The sequence below is a fragment of the Anabrus simplex genome, chromosome 12 (assembly GCF_040414725.1).
Source record: "Anabrus simplex isolate iqAnaSimp1 chromosome 12, ASM4041472v1, whole genome shotgun sequence".
Lineage (NCBI taxonomy): Eukaryota > Metazoa > Arthropoda > Insecta > Orthoptera > Tettigoniidae > Anabrus > Anabrus simplex.
Window position 1 is genome coordinate 33,794,277 of NC_090276.1, and position 21,842 is coordinate 33,816,118.

At 41.3% G+C, this 21,842-nt stretch overlaps 1 protein-coding gene across 1 annotated transcript in view; it reads right to left on the reverse strand.

Moving 5' to 3' along the window:
• The window catches only part of LOC136884121 (uncharacterized), a 164,222-nt gene extending 142,595 nt beyond the window's left edge, over positions 1-21,627 (reverse strand). Inside the window, exons 1-2 of the mRNA XM_067156160.2 lie at positions 21,399-21,627; positions 16,100-16,471 (exon numbers count right to left, since the gene is read on the reverse strand). Coding sequence (XP_067012261.2) covers positions 16,100-16,471; positions 21,399-21,627 — 601 coding nt within the window. The remainder of the gene's footprint in view (positions 1-16,099; positions 16,472-21,398) is intronic.
• Between the last annotated feature and the right edge of the window lie 215 nt (positions 21,628-21,842).

Consider the following 21,842-nt stretch of genomic DNA (forward strand, 5'->3'; position numbering starts at 1 on the left):
AACACCGAAAACTCCGGTAAACACTGCACGATCAGGAATTTGACTCGTCGGAAAGCGCCAAAGGTATTCAGCGAGAGCTGCAGGAGAACTACCATCGCAGAGGACGAGAACATACACCATATCTGCATATTTTTCATTAGTGTAGATGAGTGGCATTTTAGCCAGCGTGTGTACAAACACAGTTAAACGAGGCTTCTCACTGATACACTCAAAATCACTCGCGCTAATTCACATGGATCACTGCGCGTTTAATGGCAGAAAGACATCCGGAGGAAAAGTTGATGATGATGCTTGTTGTTTAACGGGGTCTAACATCTAGGTCATCGGCCCCTAATGGTAAGAAATGAGACGACATGCAATGTCAATTTAAAAGTCCAAAATTCATCCACTGACTAGAATTCAAAACGTGATGATGAAAAATGAATGGATGAATATGAATTTAAAACAATGGATCTGACACGCACCTTTCCAGAAAATATATTACTAACCAAGGAACTGCTTAGGGGTTCAAAATCCAGCTCTACGGTCCCTCATTATGGTACTTATCGCTAGTAACGTGGAACCGTGATATTTCTCAAAGTTGCGGTACTAATCAAAAGTAGCGTAAACTCACGGTGTTCCAAACTCACAAATAATTTTCGTCGCACAGGTAATGAAGACCTATGATGTCTCTCACAAAAAGGAGCCACTCGTAGGCAACGCAAACCCATCGTGCACCTCACGTGGGTTTACTGATCACAGAGACTCATTATCGCGTGGTGTTCCTGACAGAGTGGGTACAAATCACAGGCAACGTAAGTCCGTGATATTCCGCATATAGTGGTACTAACCACAGGTACTGGAAATCCACAGTAAACCACTCTCTGCTGCTACTAAACACAAACCTATTGGGTACCTAACGCAGTGGTACTTCTCGCAAGTAAGGGCGATCAATGGTGTTCTCCGCGTGATGGTACTGATCACAAGTAGTTTCATGGTTCTAATTAAGTCATCCCTTGCTCGCATCTTACGACAGACAGCGATTACCGTGGGTGTATTCTTCGTTTGCGTCCCCCAACCACAGGTAGGCTGGGCTAGAATGAATTGTCAAAGAGGTTAGGTGGGTAAGAGACAGCTTTGACATCATTTAAGAAAGGACTAGATAAACATTTGATAAGGAATCTGCCGTTCGGGTGATAGACCTAAACACAGATCAGTGGTTAATGTAATATTGTAAAGAAATGAAAGAGTTGATGGTGAAAAACCAAAGATAAGATGAAAATCATGGTTATCGATCGAGCAGGAACGCTGTCATGAGCAGACTTACTGTCTCAATATGAGGAATTAGGCAAATTTATTTAAGATCTTTATTGTCTCAAAGTATGGTAGCTCAGCAGACGAAATACAGTGAAGAACTAAGAAGTTATATATAATAATATTGCCATTAATAATAATAATATTATTGGCTTTACTCCCATTACATACTTTGACGATTTTCGGAGACGTCTAGCCGGAATTTGGTACCTCAGGAGTTATTTTACGTGCCAGTGAATCCACCAACACGAAGCTGATGTATTTGAGCACCTTCAAACATCAATCGGACTGAGCCAGGATCTAACCTGCCAAGTTGAGGTCAGAGGGTCAGCGCCTAAACCGTCTTAGCCACTCAGCCCGGAAAATAATATATCAAAGCTGACAGTCACCTGTAAGGTTCGTGCGATAAGCAGACGCAGGTAACCATGGCTAATGAAGACATTATTTTTTGAGCTTTGCTTCATAGGGCATAAATCTGAACAATTAAAGCATTAGATAATAAAAGACTTGAGTCATTTACGATGTAAACGTTTAAGAAGATTCCAAGAATACCGTGGAGGAATAAAGAACTAATGAAACCATTTTGAAGAAAAGACTGCCTTTCAAATTTTGTTTCTGAAGAACTCGGCATTCATTTGGTGAGAATTCACCTCGGAGTAAATCACTAATCACGGAACAGACGAAGGACAAAGACTACAATGAAGATAACTAAGAAAACACTGGTTCAAATAAGCCATAAAGCAGGATATTTAAAGCAATGGAGGCGAATATTTTTTTAAAAAATTACATGGCAGGTCACCTTTCCTCACTAAAATACAGAGCTAATCATATTGATAATGATAATATTGGTGTGTTCATAGAAACTCTCCTTACATAATTAATCAAAGCGCTGAGAACTGCATGAGAATTTCTGCTAGGATATCTGAATTTTAAGTGTTAATGGTGCGTATTCCATTTGATTCCATCGGAGGAATTGAGTTAACAGCAATATTAAATAAACGTTTTGTAGTTATTATATTCTCGTTAGTACAATGATAAACCTCGAAATATTGTTCATTAATTTACGTTTTCAAAATGGTTTAATTCACCGTTAATTGGTTTCTCTATTTATTTTTCGCTCTGTTTCACACATATATACACATGAGATAAATTACATACGACTATTAAAACAATCATCAATTATGATATTCTTCCACTATTTCCGTCTGTCAGTCCCCTTCTGTGAGTTAACATCTTAACTATGCTTTCATTGTCACTAAGTCGATAAGCATTTAGTGTACATTAGCACTTCTTTCGTGCATAGTTTTATGTAGAGATGTTGCAACACTGTCTTCATATTTTTCCAGCCGGGCCAAGATTTAAGCTACGGACACACTTGTGTATTTGCACGGTGTGATTTTATTAGTGTGTTACATATTGTAAAGTTGCAAAGCATCTACTTTGCTCTGCATATGGAAAGAATTCGATTAAATAATAACTCCATTGTTGTCTTATGTGGGTTGCGTTAGTTTTCATCGTCGCCCATCCAAGAAAATATTGAATCCGTCCTATAATAAGAGATAGGTCATCAAGTGGACAATTTTTGCTCCTACACACAAACTAAAAGACAACCAAGAGAGTTTTCTTTAAATATTATAGAATGTACGTGAGCTCACTCGAAATGCTTTTCTGATTGTTTAAAAATGTTAATCAGCAAAAGAAACACAAAGTCTCCCCCAACACAGAGCTCATTACTGATAAACACATGTCTCTGTTTTTAACTCTTGGTTCTTTGTATCGTAAAGGCACGGATACTTCTGTACCTACATTCTCTAAAGTGAAGGTACTAAACGAACGCAATATTTAAACAAGTGCACAGTGTCTCAGCGTCTTCTTCCCGCAAAAGTGTGGGCAGGCACTCGGAACGGGAAAACATGCAAACAAAATTGACTCGGCTCATTCCGGAGCGGGCGACCTTGAAGACGCACCTTGTCTCGTGTCCTGTGGTGGAAAATCACGCTGTGTGTGGCCGATCCGATCGTAATTAGTGTTGTGCATTTTTGACGCGAGATTTCATTCAGTAATGCAAGTGTAGCCCTAGCCTTAGTGATATGGAGTCTGCGTCCAGGTAAGGAATTATGAATTCAACCGGAGAGAAGATTCGAGGTCGACTCACCCTATGAGAGAACAATAGGAGATATCTGACGGTGACGTAATGAAACCGGTCTATGAAATAAAGAAGAACGGGTAAGAGGATCCATCACGCTAAACACGCGTAATATCGTAATGTGCAGGCCTTCAGGCGGTTCCATTTCAGACCAAGGGATATCAGGATTGTACCGTTATGAGGTCTGGTTTGGTTTGTTTACTTATTAGCAGAGAAAACACCTGCTATTTTCCTCGAATATAATCTCCCCTATTGGCTATAAATATCAATCCTACACCGTCAGCGTGACGGCCTATGGCGACGCCCCTCAGTGACAACCCTACAGCATTGATAGTTGCTTCTCACATGTCACAATGCCCCCACGATAGAGCGCCTTATCTTTTAGGGGGAGTATTTAATAGTATGGGCTAATATCCGGTGAATATGGCAGATTTCCCCAATAATTCCTAGCACCAGTCACCCAGGAGTTATATGACGGTGTTAACATTTCGACACTGTGCATTGCCATGAAGAATTTTCGTGAGAGTAGGACAAAGGTGGTGCTCCAAAAATAACGGTTGAATCGACTGTCTGCCTGAAAAGTACAGCATGGTTAATTATGACCCTATGGATGCTACACACCAAAGTGAACGCCACCTTCACGCCACCATCTTGTCCACGGTGGATTTTCGTTGAGCGTTCTGGTAAGGCTGCCTCCATTCCTTGAACTCCTGCGTCAAGCATGGTCTGGTAAAGGTTCTCTCGTAAATATAAAGTAGTATCAGGCATGTACTTAAGTCATTCGAAGTATCCAAAGTAATGAATAAATCCCGGAATTTTATTCAATAACAGGTTAGAATGCAAACTTACTTTACCGAGTAACAAGTTTAGTCTAATCTACACAACTAATATGCTATGAGATTTGCATAAACATTAGGGGTTATGTCCATTGAAACCCCTAGAATTTATATTACTTTCACTACATGACTACATTTTTTTAAATGTTATTTATTCGGGGCGTCGACATAAGATCTTTTGCCCCTGATAATCAAATTAGTTTGCAGTCTAACTTATTACTACATAAACATCCAGGGTCTAGTATTGAAGTTATGGATTCCAAAGAGTGTCGTGCAAAATACAAAACACAGTGATTACGAAGCAAACATGTACTTCCGCAACTAAGTCACATGGCATACCTCACTGAACTACTACTACCAAGGAGCTGAATTGTGATCACTCCTATGATATAGGAAAGACGCATCATTGCGTGCTTCATATATTCCTTATAAAAGTCCTGTGCATTCCACTCACGTGCCTCCTCTATTCTGAGTCACATACGATTTTTAGTACTATTAGAGCCCTTACATTCTCCTCCTCTATTCATTGTGAAAACAGTGTTACCAACTAAGGAAACCCCACGGCTATCCGACTCACACCTATGTGTCAGCACTATTTCCACATGTATACATAAAACGTACGTATATCATACCTTAGAGACTCATACAAGTGTTTATTAATTTTCAACAACACGATGCATTTACTCAGTGATCTTTGATGTTACTGAAGGAATAAGTTCCCATTGTTCCTCCCTTTAAAATCCTCTCTGCACGGTCACCATTGTTTAGAAATAAATATAATTGTGATCTTAATAATTATTTTGACTCACCGTTATCGTTTGTCTAAACTCAGGTGGCAATTTGCAATGTCTTTCAAGTATATGACCCTCGAAAACTACTCTGTATATCCTCTGGATATTCAAAACTAACACACAAGTAATATGTTGTGATAGTACAATAATTACACCCCCGAATCATATGTAGAAGTTATAGATATTATTGTCAGTATTCGATTTATTATTATTATTATTATTATTATTATTATTATTATTATTATTATTATTATTATTATTATTATCAGTATTTCATTTGTATATTTTGCCATTTATATTGGTAAGCTGGAAGATATCCACATATGTAGGTATGAGTAATTTGTTTTGCACGAGTGGGAAAACATTGCTTTAATAACTCTGGTAATTTGAATGAGTCATATGGCTACCCCAGAGTTTGTTATTGTCTTGGGAGGAAGAAGTAGTTCAGGGCTTGGTCTTGACTAGAGATCACTCATGATTGGTGGGCAAGCACCAATCCAGACGTATCATCTGAGAGGAGGGGGATGTTGATGTCTATAAAGGTTGATCATACGGCGGCAACCAGGACATTGTAAGGGTGATTGTAGAGGTAATTGTAAAGGAACGAGAAGGAAGATAACTACAACTACAACTGACGCACTGTACGGGAAGGAAGTGGTGCTGATACACGGTGCTGGAGTGACACGGCTGCAATGGACTGGACTTCAAACGTTCGTGGAGCGTAGTCTTGTTATGTTCGTGGAAAGTGGATGATTGTGGAGAGTGCTTGCGCATGAAGTATTGTAGCACTTGTGGCGGCTTAGCATTATATGTTGGTGAAAGCTATCTCAGACTTTCCATCATTTATGTTGAGGATCGACAGACGTGTGTATATATCTTGACAACAAGTGTTAAAATATATGAACACAGTAGTACAAGGTACAGTATCTGTGTGATGTGATAACTGCCAATTATGAGAATCGGTAAGTCGAATTGATATAGAGACAGTGAAGGGTATTTATCTTCATACATGTACATTGTTCATCGGACTATCTACAAATGGTAGCTTAGTTCTCGCTTTCGTTTTCCCACGATTTTCATTATTATTGTTGTTGTAAATATGGAGTCTTCCAGCAATATTTTATGTGTGTATTATATGTATAATGTTGTATGTTGATGAGGTGCTCATGCACGGAATTTGTTAAGAATATAGTTAGCTATTTTAGAATCAGTGTTATTGATGAACCTAGGTGCAGTTCCTACCTAATTAGTCGTTTTCAGGAGGTTAGGTAAGGCCTGCAGCAGATGTACCAGTACGCAGCATTATGTACACGCCCTGGGATATACAGTTTATCATGCTCTTATCTAAATTCGAGGGATCCATTCTGGTGAACTCTGGCGCCCATACTACGGACATTTCGGTTAATTATGCTTATTAATTTTATTAAGTTTTTGAGTGATTTTATTTATATATTTTATTCATGATTTTATTTATTATTATCATCAAAAAAGTAACAATGTTTCTAACTGCGCTACATCTACAAGGTTCCTCAGATATTCTGTTTCTCCTTACTACAAGATAAATATTTCCAACAAACCCTTTCTTACCGTATGTGACGTTATCGGTCAGAAAACAAACTGTGCTTGCGGATATAGACGGATGATTTCAGACGTATAATGCAAAAGCGTTACACTATGTCATTTTATTAATTTTGAATGGGACATGCCTGGTTTCTGTGTAGAAATGTTACTACCGAAAATATGAAGTACATCTTAACTGAATCATCATCATCATCATCATCATCATCATCATCATCATCATCATCATCATCATCATCATCATCATCATTCATATGAAATCATTGTTCTCTGTCCTCAGCTCTCTCTTACATTTCATTGTAGGAAGAATGATGAAGATTGTGTTTCAAGTCTTGAAAGAATGTTTACTTCGGTACTCCTTGGTCTTTCTTCCCCGCGGTTTTACCTTCCAGCATATTGGTTAGGGAGGTATTATGTCGCAAGATATGGCCAAAGAATTTAGTTCTTCTCCCTGTCGGTAGCATCAGTTTTCTTTTCCCTTGAATTTCTTACACGATGCGTCTCCAACGTCAATTAGAAAGTGATATAAATGTTACCAAAATGACTCCATTTATTATTAGGTTCATCCTGTACTGTGCTAGAAAGCCTTGCTTTAAGATTTACCGGTAGTGCCAAACATGAAGCGAAAGACTACAATAATATTAACTACTGTGTCAAAAAACATTTACTAAATGATATTCTTGCTACGAATACCTGGAGTCAAATCCAAGCGTCGGCATCATTCTAGTCTCTGGAGAAAATCTACTCAAGACAGAATTCTTCAGGTACCTTGGGTCTCGCCTTCAGGGTAATGGAAATGTCAGTGACGAAATAAGAGCCAGGGTAAATGCAACCTAATATGATGATGTTTGTTGTTTTAAGGGGCCTAACATCGAAGGTCATCGGCCCCTAATGGTACGAAATGAAAGAACAAAAATTTCTAAGGCATCCACTGACCAAAATAAAAATAAAATATGTCATGAAGAATGAATGGATGGATGGATGGACAGGAACCAAACAAAACACAAAACAAACACACAAACAAACAAACAAACAAACAAAAACCAGTGGATCAGACTCAAAACTGATCGAAAATAACATTATTACCGACCAAGGAACCACTTATAAAGCACAATGATGCTTGGTGTCTAAAGGGGGTGTAAAATCCATGTCTAAGGCCCCACAGAATGGTACGTGTCGCGAGTAAAATAGAACCATGGTATGTGTCATGTTGGGGTATTAATCAGAAGTAGCGAAGACTCACGGTGTTCCACAAAAGATGGTACTACTCACAAGTATTGCAATACGTACAAGTAACGCAGACCTATGGTGTGTCTCACACAATGGCGCAACTCATAGCCAACGCAAACCGAGAAGGTTCCCCACCTAGGTGTACTAAACACGGGCGCCGGTATTCCCGTGGTGTTCCTCACATAGTGGGTACTAATCACAGGCAACGCAGACCCACGGTGCTGCTCATATAGTGGTACAACTCACAGGCTACGCCCAGACCCGCGGTGTTGTTCACATGGGTACGACGCACGGGTACTGTAATCCACCAGGCCAGGCTTTTTACTGCAACTAATCACAAACCTATTTCGTACCAAATTTAGTGGTACTACTCGCAAGTACAGGCAACCTATGGTGTTCCCCGCGTGATGGTACGATTCAAAATTAGTTTCATGGTTCTAATTCAGTCAGCCCTTGGTCGCCCCTTTTAGTCGCCTCTTACGACAGGCAGGGGATACCGCGGGTGTATTCTACATGTGCGTTCCCCACCCACAGGGGTTAATGCAACCTAACTCCGGTGGAAGGGGATCACCGGTGCACTTTGCGATAAAAATCCAAGATGTATCCGACAGTAATACGGCCAGTTATTCTGTGTGAAACAGAATGTCAAAAAACTGACAAAATCTCAGTACGCCAACTACATGCCATTGAAGTGAGAATACTCCGTTGGACTACGCGTATCTCCCTTATTGATCATGTCAGAAACGACACATTTCGAGATCAGATGGGTGTCGCTTCAATTGTGGATAAAATGAGAGTAAAATGGCTCCGATGGTATGGCCATGTTCTGCGTTTCTTCTTCTTAAGTCGTCGTCTCCAAACGGAGGTAGACGGTCCACACGGCCGGCTCCGATCTTGACGTTGCAGCCATGCCATGTGGATTTATTGGAATATCTCTCAGGATCTTTAATGCAGTGGTTTCCCGTTGCCTTCTGCATCCTAATGCCGTTGACCAAACTGGTTCCTCCGCCTTTGGGAACAATTTCTTGTCCCCAGGACAATAGAGTGCCCTTACCCATACCCGCTCATCCACTCTCAAAGAGACTGTTGGCACTTGTTATAGGGGATCTCCTTATACCGGGAGATAATCGGTCCCTTCATTCGTTAGCCGCCTGCATATAAAATATTATTTTTATATGCAATCGTTGCCCCCTCTCTACCACGGGGAGGTGAATGTCAGGATTTCACCGTCATTGAAAGAAGGAGCAAACAGCATTTCCTTGTTTCTCTAGTTCTGCGTTTAGCGCCTGGTATTGTTGCCAACCCTGTCCTCCGTTTTACGTTGAAACTCTACGCTCCAAAGGTCGAACCAAAACAGCGTTGGCAAGACACAATAAATGGCGTTCAATGACTAAGAAAGCGGGCCCTTCATCAGCGGGACAACGCTAGGAGGAAGAAGAAGATTCTAGCTATAATAATAATAATAATAATAATAATAATAATAATAATAATAATAATAATAATCGTATGGCCTCAGCTACCGTGTGCAGACATTTCAATTTGACGCCATCTGGCTGTCTGCTCGTCAATTTCGACGTTCCGTTTTTCTCTAGGCCCCCACTAGGTGGCAGACCGAGTAAACCGAAACTCTCTTGGGCGTCTATGGCTGAGATTTAATTAATTTTGTCGGGTAAACACCAAATGTGTCACCAGAGATCATTTACATGCCGACATCGTACGACATGGAGTGTCGAATGGACTTTTTTCCGCCCTTCAAAAATCCGACTACCTCTGCCGGGTTTGAACCCGCTATCTTGGGATCCGGAGGCCGACACTCTACCGCTGATCAACAGAGGCAGCTATTCTAGCTATGAAATATTATCACGTAACAATGAAACATTTCTTACAATGCAATGCAAATGTGTTTTAGTAATTACACGCGTAACGATGGCGGTCATATGCGTCTATCGTTCTTCAGTACCGTTAATGCACATTTGCGTTATCCATGATATTTCATGTGCATGTGTTAAAAATTCGCATGTAATGTTAAAACCACCTTCTAAGAGAGAGAGATTTATTAATGAAATAAATCGCCCATCCTCCAGTGAGAGTGACCATTCAGATCCGGAATACAGTCAGGTTAGAATTTCAGTGGAGTTTAAACACATCATTAAGTCGAAATTCAATTGTTATTGCTGTTATCTCCTTTTTTCAAGGCTGGTGGGGGAGGAATATTAATCACGTTCTCAGGTACAGATGTAAATGAATGATTTGTAGCGTGTGCCTATCTGTATTCATCATCATCATCATCTGTTTACCCTCCAGGTTCGGCTTTTCCCTCGGACTCAGCGAGGGATCCCATCTCTACCGCCTCAAGGGCAGTGTCCTGGAGCTTCAGACTCTTGGTCGGGGGATACAACTGGGGAATATGACCAGTACTTCGCCCAGGCGGCCTCACCTGCTATGGTGAACAGGGGCCTTGTAGGGGAATGGGAAGATTGGAAGGGATAGGCAAGGATGAGGGAAGGAAGCGGCCGTGGCCTTAAATTAGGTACCATCCCGGCATTCGCCTGGAGGTGAAGTCGGAAACCACGGAAAACCACTTCGAGGATGGCTGAGGTGGGAATCGAACCCACCTCTACTCAGTTGACCTCCCGAGGCTGAGTGGACCCCGTTCCAGCCCTCGTACCACTTTTCAAATTTCGTGGCAGAGCCGGGAATCGAACCCGGACCTCCGGGGGTGGCAGCTAATCACGCTAACCACTACACCACAGAGGCGGCGCCTATCTGTATTACTATTTGTTACCTCTATCGCAGAATTAACTTTCAGATTTTGTACTAAGGCCAATGTTGCCGAATAGCAGGCCTCTGGCAATCCACCGATCGACTGGTATTTTTACTTTGCTGACAGGTAAGGCAAGCACGGAACATAAATTGCTTCCTTTTCTAGGTCCACATCGCGAGCCTGATTTGAGTCTCTTTCAAAGCGAATGACAAGATCTAAGACCATCGCTTTACTGTCCTTTCTGCTGATAGCTATTATGCCAGTCCTCCAAATAGATTAGAGATGCAGTGAACCTCCTAGTCCACCTCCCATCCACGCTTGTCTCATGGATTGAGCAATTGACGTTCTTACACATTGATGGCGATGATTACGCATTAGCTCAATGCTCCGGCAGAATTCCAGCATATGTCCAAAGATTTCTGTCTCGTTGCAGCCATTTTAGCGGCAACGGGTTGTGCTGAATGACCTACTGGGAACCGATATGACTGCGGTGAGGTTGCACGACCACTTTACAGCGTTTATGTATTCAGATGAGGACAGGGGTAATTATGGTTTATCCAGGAGTTTGCTTTCGGGCAGTCTGAATATAACACTACTCCCTTTCCTTGATGTGGTAACTGGCACGACGACTGAAAGGATCGATTTCTCATAATTTCACGTAGTTTCTCTACTTAAATCTCTGGAAGAAAAGAAACATACAGGATGAACTGAAATTCGCGCACTCGGGCGGCACAGCGCGACTCCAGCAATAAAAAAATGTCTCACAAAAGTTGGTCCTGTGAATACATCAGGGAGAAAAAGGACGTTGAAGAGTGGCAATCTGACAACACTGTAACCACATGCACGGTAACTATCTCTGTCAGCATATATTAGTCGTGCTTTACTGTTGGTGCAGTGGATAGAGATTTGGGTTAGCGTGCAAGAGGTCGAGGGGTCGATCCTGGGTTGAGGCGTATGTTTATTATTTCGTGAATATATTCCAAGTGGTATGGTATCTGGAATCTTAATCCTCAACAGCGAATAAATTCACCCCCACGACGTGGATAGGGCGTCTTTCAAAGCTGACTAATGAAAACGAATGTTCGTCCATTCCTAGGATCGTAGTATGTAAGTGCAAACGGTTTCTAGAGGACCCGCTGCAATCGCTGTTGACGATTAAGATGCCACACACCATACCACCTGGACTACATTTACAAAATAAAAAACATACGCCTCAACCCAGGATCGACCCCTCGACCTCCTGCATACTAACCCAAAACTCCATCCACTGCACCAACTGTACAGAACGACTAACATATGCTGACAGAGATAGTTACCCTGCATGTGGTTACAGTGTTGCCAAATGCCACTCTTCAACGTCCTTTTTCTGCCGGATATACTCACAGGATAAACTTTTGTAGAGACTTCTTTAATTGCTGGCATGTGAGGAGTCGCGCTGCGACGCCCGAGTGCGCGAATTTCGGTTCACTCTGCATATCGGCTCCTGGGGAAATTCATACGTTTCATTAAGGCGGCAAGGAAAGTGTTAAAGAATGGGCACTTCAACTAGTGTAGAATACAACTAGTTCGTATATTTTTCACTGAATATAATGTCGTCTGAAATCACTTCTTGCAACGTGATTGGAATATTAGCATACTAGTCTGAATACAAGGTTTTGTTCGAATTTCTCCGCAATTATGAACCTCACTTACCAATATCCTCCACACTTCAAACTTTCAACGATTACCACACCTCCAATAGCAACATCACCGCACCCAGAGGTGAGTGTGGCCACAGTGGTTTTACGGGTGCGCCAGCTAAAACACACACATACTCACACACCTGATACTTGATGAACGGCCCACTAGGGGGTGATGTGGTTGCTCTGCTTTTAACTTCGTATGACCCTGAATCCCATCTCTTCTCACTTCTTCACCCTCTCTCTTCCCTCGTGTCCTTTTTTAATATTATTTGGAACACGTTGAAATGCTAGCTAGTATATAGGATGGACCGCAGGGTGATATATACATGGCTACAATGAAGTAATAATTCATTTCTCCCCCCCCCCCACACCTCTATCTCTCTCTCTCTCCACCTTCCTAGCCTAGAGTTATAACTGGGTGTGATTAAATGAAGGAGAAAAATGAGGGTTGAATATGGGGGGTGGTTTCTGGTGACGGAACGAGGTGAATATGGGAAATGGCAACAGAATTTCAGCGTGAATGGGTGGGCGTGTTCCTTTGCACAATAAAGTGTTTAATTTGAAAGATTGTTTCAGTAATTGGTTAATACGTTACACATTGTAATATTTCATCACTAACAGTTTTATCTCGCCCATACATTATTTCTCCCTTGTGTTTGTTGGATTGTGAATCCTACATATCTTATCTGAAAGACATGAATTCTCACTCCAAAGAATATTTTCCTTTCTTCTTCTTCTTCTTCTTCTTCTTCTTCTTCAAGTGCCATATCCGGTTCACCAGACGTTGGCGATCACCCTGCAGAAAGCACCTCTTTCTTTACCTAACTTGAAGAGTTGTTCGTTGTTATTGATGCAAGTCCAGTCTTTGATGTTTTGGAGCCATGACATTGTGATCTACCAGGTCCTCTCTTGCCTTCTATCTTTCCTTGTAATATGCAAACCGGCTCCGTGGTGTAGGGGTAGCGTGCCTGCCTCTTACCCGGAGGCTCCGGGTTCGATTCCCGGCCAGGTCAGGGATTTTTACCTAGACCTGGTTCGATGTCCACTCAGCCTACGTGATAACAATTGAGGAGCTATCTGACGGTGAGATAGCGGCCCCGGTCTAGAAAGCCAAGAATAACGGCCGAGAGGATTCGTCGTGCTGACCACACGACACCTCATAATCTGCAGGATTTCGGACTGAGCAGCGGTCGCTTGGTAGGCCAAGACACTTCAAGAGTTGTTGTGACATGGGGTTTTTAATATGAACTGTAGAAGCCCGTTCTTTTTACTCGTAAAACATGGCCTAGTCCACCCCTGTGTTGTAGTGGTTAGTGGGATTAGCTGCCACCCCCCGAGGCCCGGGTTCGATTCCCGGCTCTGACAAGAAATTTGAAAAGTGGTACGAGGGATAGAACGGGGTCGACTCAGCCTCGGGAGATCAACTGAGTAGAGGTGGGTTCGATTCCCACCTCAGCCATCGTGGAAGTGGTTTTCCGTGGTTTCCCACTTCTTCTCCAGGCAAATGCCGGAATAGTACCTAACTGAAGGCCAGGACAACTACCTTTCCTCTTCCTCGTCTATCCCCTTCCAACGTTCCCATCCCCCCGCCGCAAGGCCCCAGTTCAGCATAGCAGGTGAGGCCGCCTGGGCGTGGTACTGGTCATCCTCCCGAGTTGTATCCCCGACTCAGAGTCTGAAGCTCCAGGACACAGCCATTGAGGCGATAGAGGTGGGATCCCTCGCAGAGTCCGTGGGATAAACCAAACCTGGAGGGTAAACAGATAAGAAGAGTACGGTCTAGGTAAGCTGTTTTCGTGGCTTTTATATTGTCTGCCGGCTCACGCTAAGCGCTAGGTCTCCTTAACCCTTCATTATTGGTTACAAATTCGTTCAGCGCATTCTGACATTCACATTTCAAAGGCCTCTAATCTGTTCATGGAGGAAGCTTTGACAAACCAAATCTCTACTCCATAAAGCAGTGTTGACCAGACGTAACGTTAAAAAACTTTTGCCTGAGTTTGAGGCTTAGATTATCTCATACATTGGAAAGATGATCTAGAAATCGCTGAACCCATTATCTACAAACATTTTTATCAAAGAAATTGGCCAAATATAGACCGCTTGGAACTTATTACTATGGTAGAAAATTGTTACTTTCCTTTTCTTCCCAAAACTCCTTCATACGTCGGCTGATCACTTGCCTCTGTTCTTCCGATAACACCATCCGAGGTTGACGTCGAATTTGCAAAAGGGGACAATCCGCGGATGTGCTATGTTGCCGGAATTCCACCCTGTAGTTATGATTTCATCTATGATCTTAAGTGTTTTATATGTCCCACCGCATCTCTATCAGCCAACCTGTACTGTGTTTCAATTTGGAACTGTCACAAAAACATTTTCTGCTGTTGTTCATTCTACGAAGGTGGCCATAAAATTCTATTCTTCGTATTTTAATTATGTCTGTAAATTTTATTTTTAAATATTTACCGGGCTAGTTTCATTTTTCTCACTCTGTAATTGAGGTTCATGTCTTAACTGATTGACTCTCTGTATGATAATGTGCTATATTTATTCTGTCATGCCAATTTCTCAGGGACTTACAAATTACCAGATCGTCACTTTTTGGGGTTGAGAATTTTACGTGATATTGGTTTGTAAATATCTGAAAAGAAAATAAGCCATTCTGCCTATATTAAATAAGATTATTTTCTGTACATTGCTCAGAGTTAAAAAAAAAGAATGGTATTTCTGTATCGGCCGTGTTCACGGGAACAAGGAAACACTTCTTAAATAGATGTCTGCCTCTACGCGCATCAGGAAAAAATGACGGAAGAGATTTGAATGAAAATCGGTGTGTAAGTGCGGAAAATTCGGAACCATAATCTAGGCTATAAACTATTTTATTCACGGTGAATCGAATGGTAGTTTCGGGGAAGGTCTGAAATTCAGTTCTCAAAAATCGAAGTTATCGATAAATTCTACATAACTAAAGTTATACATTATACATTTTTACCGTACTGGCTGTGATAACAGAGATATTCATGAATTTCGATTTTTTTTTTTGCTATGGGCTTTACGTCGCACCAACACAGATAGGTCTTATGGCGACGATGGGATAGGAAAGGCCTAGGAGTTGGAAGGAAGCGGCCGTGGCCTTAATTAAGGTACAGCCCCAGCATTTGCCTGGTGTGAAAATGGGAAACCACGGAAAACCATTTTCAGGGCTGCCGATAGTGGGATTCGAACCTACTATCTCCCGGATGCAAGCTCACAGCCTCGCGCCTCTACGCGCACGGCCAACTCGCCCGGTGAATTTCGATTTTTGTTGCTAAGTCCATATCAATGCCGAGCCACGAAAAAATGGTTGAACAGGATTTAATGAAAATCGGCACATTATATCGGGTAATAAAGCCCTACAGTCTGTGATATAAAGAAATTTATTCAAACGGGATGAAATTATAGCTCAGGGGAAGGCACATAAAATAGAATTTTTAAATACCTATGATAGTAAGCAATTTAACAAAACCTTATTAACAACGTGTGTACGACTTCACCTGGAATTCTGCACACAGTGTAAAATTCCGTAGCGAAACACGTATACACCAGCTAGTAAAGACCAAGAGCAAAGCCTTCATGCGCCTTAATGTTACAAATTCAACGTTAGGGGAAGGGAACTCCACCAATAAGTTTCCTACTAAAACTATCAAATTATGAAATAATGAGCGACATAATATATTATTAAAATACTTCTTTCTTCACGTGCACTGAAGTTAAGAATTATTGCATGAATCACTCACCAAAGACGACCATCTTCTTGGTCATGAAGTCTTCATCCTTGAACGTGGAGACAAAACACTTGTACTCTCCAGAGAGTTCCGTGGTAGGGTTGAGGATGTAGAGAGCACGGTGCATGGTAGCTCTGTGGTCTGTGGCACGATATCCCAGGTTCAACTTTCCGCGCAGAACTCCCATCTCTTGTGGCTTCTGTCCGGGAATCCACTGATACACTGGTGCAGGTTCATTATTGAAGAACCATTTGATGACAAGACCCGAGTCAGGTTTGAGTTCCTCCTGTCTTAGGGAATATTCACAGTCCAACAGAGCTCCACCGGAACCGTTACGCACTGCGGGTGGTACTCGAAGATCTGTGATCTGCACCCCACCCGCGTCTGCAACACACGTTACAAGAACAATGTCAGAATTCTCGAAATATTATGAGGTTAACGTAATAATAATAGTACACAGGAACCTCGTTTATCGGGATTAAGTGGGACCGGAAATGATCCAGATTATCGACAATCCGGATAATTCGGAAAACTAAAAAACAAATACAACATGTGTTATACAACATATTAACATGAGCTGTAAAGTAATACCCTTTTCAATTGTACAAAGAAATATAAGAACACTTTTCTCACATTTACGACTCTGTTTTATGCAATAAAATAATGTGTGAGCTTTTTCTGTTTTACATTTGTATAGTGTTTGCGTGCAGCATGATCACGAAAACGTTTTACTAATATTAGTTCTGCCGGTGTGGTTTCAGTCTGGGATTCTAAATAGGTCATCAGTTTGTCCAGCTTCATTGTTGCCTCTCCACGAGTCATTATTTCTTCTGATGGAGCGCTGGGTTCATTTTAGAATTCATTACCTGCCGAGAAACACGAGGGAATAATTTATTCATCTGTCATATTGTAGCCTGAAATAGAGTCATTTTTCAACCAGTCATTTACGTCGTTCACATCTACGACCGAGCATCTGGGAATGCGTTGAAATGTGCCAAGGAACTCAGAAGTGTCCACAGTTTACCATTTTCAATTTCAGGCGAATGCCGGGACGGTACCTTTGATAGACCGCGCCCTACTTACTTCCAATTCCTATCCTTGACTATCCTTGGCGGAAAAGGCATGCAAGAATAATCGACCCCGTAAAATAAATACTCTACAAGCAAAAATCAATGTTTATTAATTTCGATCCGGATAAAGCAGGTTCTTGTGTAATAATAATGGTAATAATAAATTCAATACTTAGGCGAAATTAATTAACCCTCATGGAGAGTTTAGGAAATAACCTGGAAAAATACGTAATAAATAGAGAGGGTGAGGCCAAACTAGAACAACATATTTTGGAGATTGTTCAGGAATACCTTCCGACCATACTGATATAAGGGATCCGTGGTCTCCAGTAGATCGTTACAGAGTGATAATATGATTATTTATTCGGTTTGTTACCTCAGTCATCATTATTTTTTCTTTGAAAATACGTTCAGAACAGTGGAAGAGCCTGTAATATGCAATAACCTAAATGTATTATCATTTAGACTTTCACGGCACGTGTAACTATTCATGAGGTATATTCTTAGGCTTATGCCGTGTAATTAATGATATAAACACACTCACCGGTTTCGAAAGGAACCTTAGTGCACCATTTCAAGTTCCTTGTTGCTTTCTCCTAGCAACCTGTTATGCGTCGTTCCATTTTCTCTGTTTCTCCTGATGAAGAAAGGCAAGGCTCCTTTCGAAACGCGGCATAAGCCCAAACATATACCTCATGAATAACCTAAATCCAAACCAAATTCCATAGCACTACAGCCCCTGAAGGGCCTTGGCCTACCAAGCGACCCCTGCTCAGCCCGAAGACCTGCAGATTACGAGGTGTCGTGTGGTCAGCACGACGAATCCTCTCGGCTGTTATTCTTGGTTTTCGAGACTGGAGCCGTTATCTCACCGTCAGATAGCTCCTCAATTCTAATCACGTAGGCTGAGTGGACCTCCAACCAGCCCTCAGGTCTGGCCGGGAATCGAACTTCGGGTAAGAGGCACGCACGCTACCCCTACACCACGGGGCCGGCTGAATAACCTAAATGTACAACACGAAACACAGAGTAACGCAAAAAACCTCAGACGAAACACGTACATCTTTGTCACAGTGCGTTCAATCTGTTCTGTAAGTGTGCTGTATATTACAGTATGTAACAAATGCAGAACTGTTCACCATAGGTAACAACTCCGTGTCGTTGGTAATGACACGTCAAACAACTCCTATTGGACAAAATTTCGACAGCCCGACGTCTGTCAAGAACAAGCATTTAGGACGTACGTAATACAATAATAATAATACACAGGTACAGAAATGAAGAACTCAAAGTCAGCGCAGAAATAGTAGTGAAGTATCAGAAAGAACTCGACACGTTGGAGTCCTATGAGTGGGACAAAATGGCTCGAAAGATTCAGGAAGCAGAGAAACAAACATTTTTTTCTCGGTAAGAAGAGGAAACATCCATGGTGGAATGATGAGTGTGAAAATGCTCTACGAAGACGATCAGAAGCTTGGAACAAGTGGAACTCCAAAACACAGAATTTAGAAGAATTTAAGATCCAAAGGAAAAGGACAACAAAGGTGTTCAAAAAAGGCAACGGAATGTTCGAAAGAGATCAGCTGAGAGAGATGGAACAGAATTTTAAGATAAACAACACCAGGAACTTCCATCAGATGTTTAAGACAAAACTTCGGGGTTACTCGTCACCCAACATTTATTTCAAAAATAATCATGGTAAGCTGATTATGAGCAACAAACAGAACGGTCAACACTTGGATAAATATTTCAAAGAAGTGCTCAACTGTGATCCACCTCAAGAAAAACTGACGTTCCAGAAACCAGAAAGCACACTGCATGAATCAACCCCGCCAGATAAGAACGAAATAAAGGAAATCATCATGAGCTTGAAAAATAACAAAGCATTTGGCAAGGACTCAATTGTTGCTGAACTTCTGAAATATGCGGGGATAACTTCCTGGAACAACTTGAAACACTCTTTCAACAGATCTGGTCCACAGGAGAGATCCCAGAAGAATGGAGGGAGGCTATCATCCACCCCCTGCACAAGAAAGGAGACAAAACGAATGTCAATAACTATAGAGGGATATCACTTTTGCCAGTAGCCTACAAGATCCTTTCTAAAACACACAAGCGTAGGATAGAAGGACATATAAATAAACAATTACGAGAATATAAAGCTGGCTTTCGAAAGGGACGGTCATGTGCAGAACATATATTTACCATCAAGACCTAAACCAAAACTAAGACATTAGCAGCAGATAAGAAAGTGATAATGACATTCGTGCATTTCTAAGAAGCATAATACGACTCCATAGATCGGGACTCACTAATGGAAGTGCTTAAAGAATTTGTAATAGACAATACAACAACCGTGATTCATCAAACACTAAAAAACACACGATCGCAGGTAAAAGTTTTAGAACTGTCAGAGCCCTTTGAAATCAAAACAGGTTTGAGACAAAGAGATGGCCTCTCTCCAATTTTGTTCAACTGTGTTTTAGACAAAGTTATCAGAGAATGGCGAAAAGAAATGAGCAAGTTCAACTTTCTAAATGGAATTAGATTAGGTCACAAGAGAACTGGGCTTAAATTTGAATTTGCAGATTATATAGCCTTTCTTGCAGAGAATTTACAATTTGCAAGTAAGCAGATTGCAGTTCTCAAAGAAATAGCAGACAAAACAGGATTGCAAATATCTTTTGAGAAGTCGGAGTTCATGAACATAAATACCACTTACCGACCTGGACAATGAGGACGAAGTACGGTGACACAAAAGGAGCTACAAAATTCAAGTACCTAGGAGAATTGTTGACTCCAAACATGAATGAGAAAACAGCAATTCAAGAACGTGCAAGAAAGTTGGAAACTGCATTTAGATTATGTCAGGACACCTACAAATCTAAGTCACTCTCCTACTAGGCCAAATTCAAGCATTAAAGCACGATAGGCAAACCTGAATGTTTATACGCAGCTGAGACAATAGCCACGAAGGTACTCTCAGATTTGGAAATGAAAGAAAGGAGTTCCTTGGGAAGATTCTTAGACCCAGAAAATCATCAGAAAAATTTACGTTTCGCATGAGACCAAACGAAGGACTATACCAACAATTTGAAAACAACGCCACCACAATGAAAAAGAGGAGATTTAATATGTCCGTAGAACGTCAGACAAAGGATGGGATTATTATTATTATTATTATTATTATTATTATTATTATTATTATTATTATTATTATTATTATATCAATTTAGAAAGGCTCGGCTTGTGCCGGTAACATAAAGGGCTGACTCGGCCTAGGCAAGAAGTCACTCTCGTGATAATAAAACTATAGGTACATATATCTACAAGTATTTACAACAGAAATAATTACAACATATACATTTATACAATAAATATGCACCGATGATGTCACTAAAATATTCTTATCTCCCCGTTTTGCGAATCTGTTCTTCAGTATTACTGGAACTGCAGCCTGGAACTTCATGCTGTTTGGCGAAAGTCAGAGGAAAAGTCGTTCCTAGAAAATTTCGCACAGTGTGGCAGGTGCTCAGGAGGGTGGCTTTCTGTAGTTCAACGTAGGTGTGATAATGCAGGTTTAATGCGGCCAGAGAGCAGATTATATATATATATATATATATATATATATATATTACACCGGGAGAGTTGGTCGTGCGACTAGAGGCACGCGGCTCTGAGCTTGCATCCGGGAGATAGTGGGTTCGAATCCCACTGTCGGCAGCCCTGAATATGGTTTTTCGTGGTTTCCCATTTTGACACCAGCCAAATGCTTGGGCTGTACCTTAATTAAGGCCACGGCCACTTCCTTCCAACTCCTAGGCCTTTCCTATCCCATCGTCGCCATAAGACCTATCTGTATCGGTGCCACGTAAAGCCACAAGCAAAAAACTATAATATATTTTTAATATATTTGAGTGATATTTGGTTGAATCTGTTGATGTTCTTTGAAGAAACTTGTCATTCTATTCTAATTGAGTTATTCACTTTTCAGGTATAATACTGTCTTACCATAAATTGTCTTTTCCAAATAGTTTGCCAATGTATTTGTTTCAAAATTGGTTTCCGTAAAGAAAGAACATAAGAGTTATAAACTAAATAGTTTAAAACATCAATTAGATTTAAGCGAGTCTACTGATTTGTGTTGAGTTGAGCTTTATTCTCGCTTATGTTATTGTAACCATAAAAATGGATTAGAATTCCGCTAGAGACCATTGTTGTGGTTGGGAGTGCAGATGTACCACAGATGATATATGGAGAAGCAGAGGATATACTCTGATCTGGTAGGTTTAGGGGAGAGCTACCAGATTCTCTGGCAACGACACTCTTGGGGGTGATGTGATCAGAAACACACTCGCAGGCTAGACCAGACATATAGTCTCTGGTGACTAATTGATACGCACATACACAGCCAGCGTGCAAAATCCATGCTAGCTGGTTTAGAGACTTCCCTCCAATTGGCGATGCCATGTCACGTACAGTCACTTCAAAATATATCTTCCCTTTCTAGTTTCGCAAACAGTTTTAGAATCATGTGATTAGCTCAATGCAGTCCTTTTCGAACTCTAGGGAAAGAAGGGAAGTACTTGGAAAATGCGGTCGCAAATGACATTCCCGAACCGGAGTTTTCATTCGGGCTCTGAATAATTACGAATGTGTAAATCATAGGATTGTGCTTCCGGGCT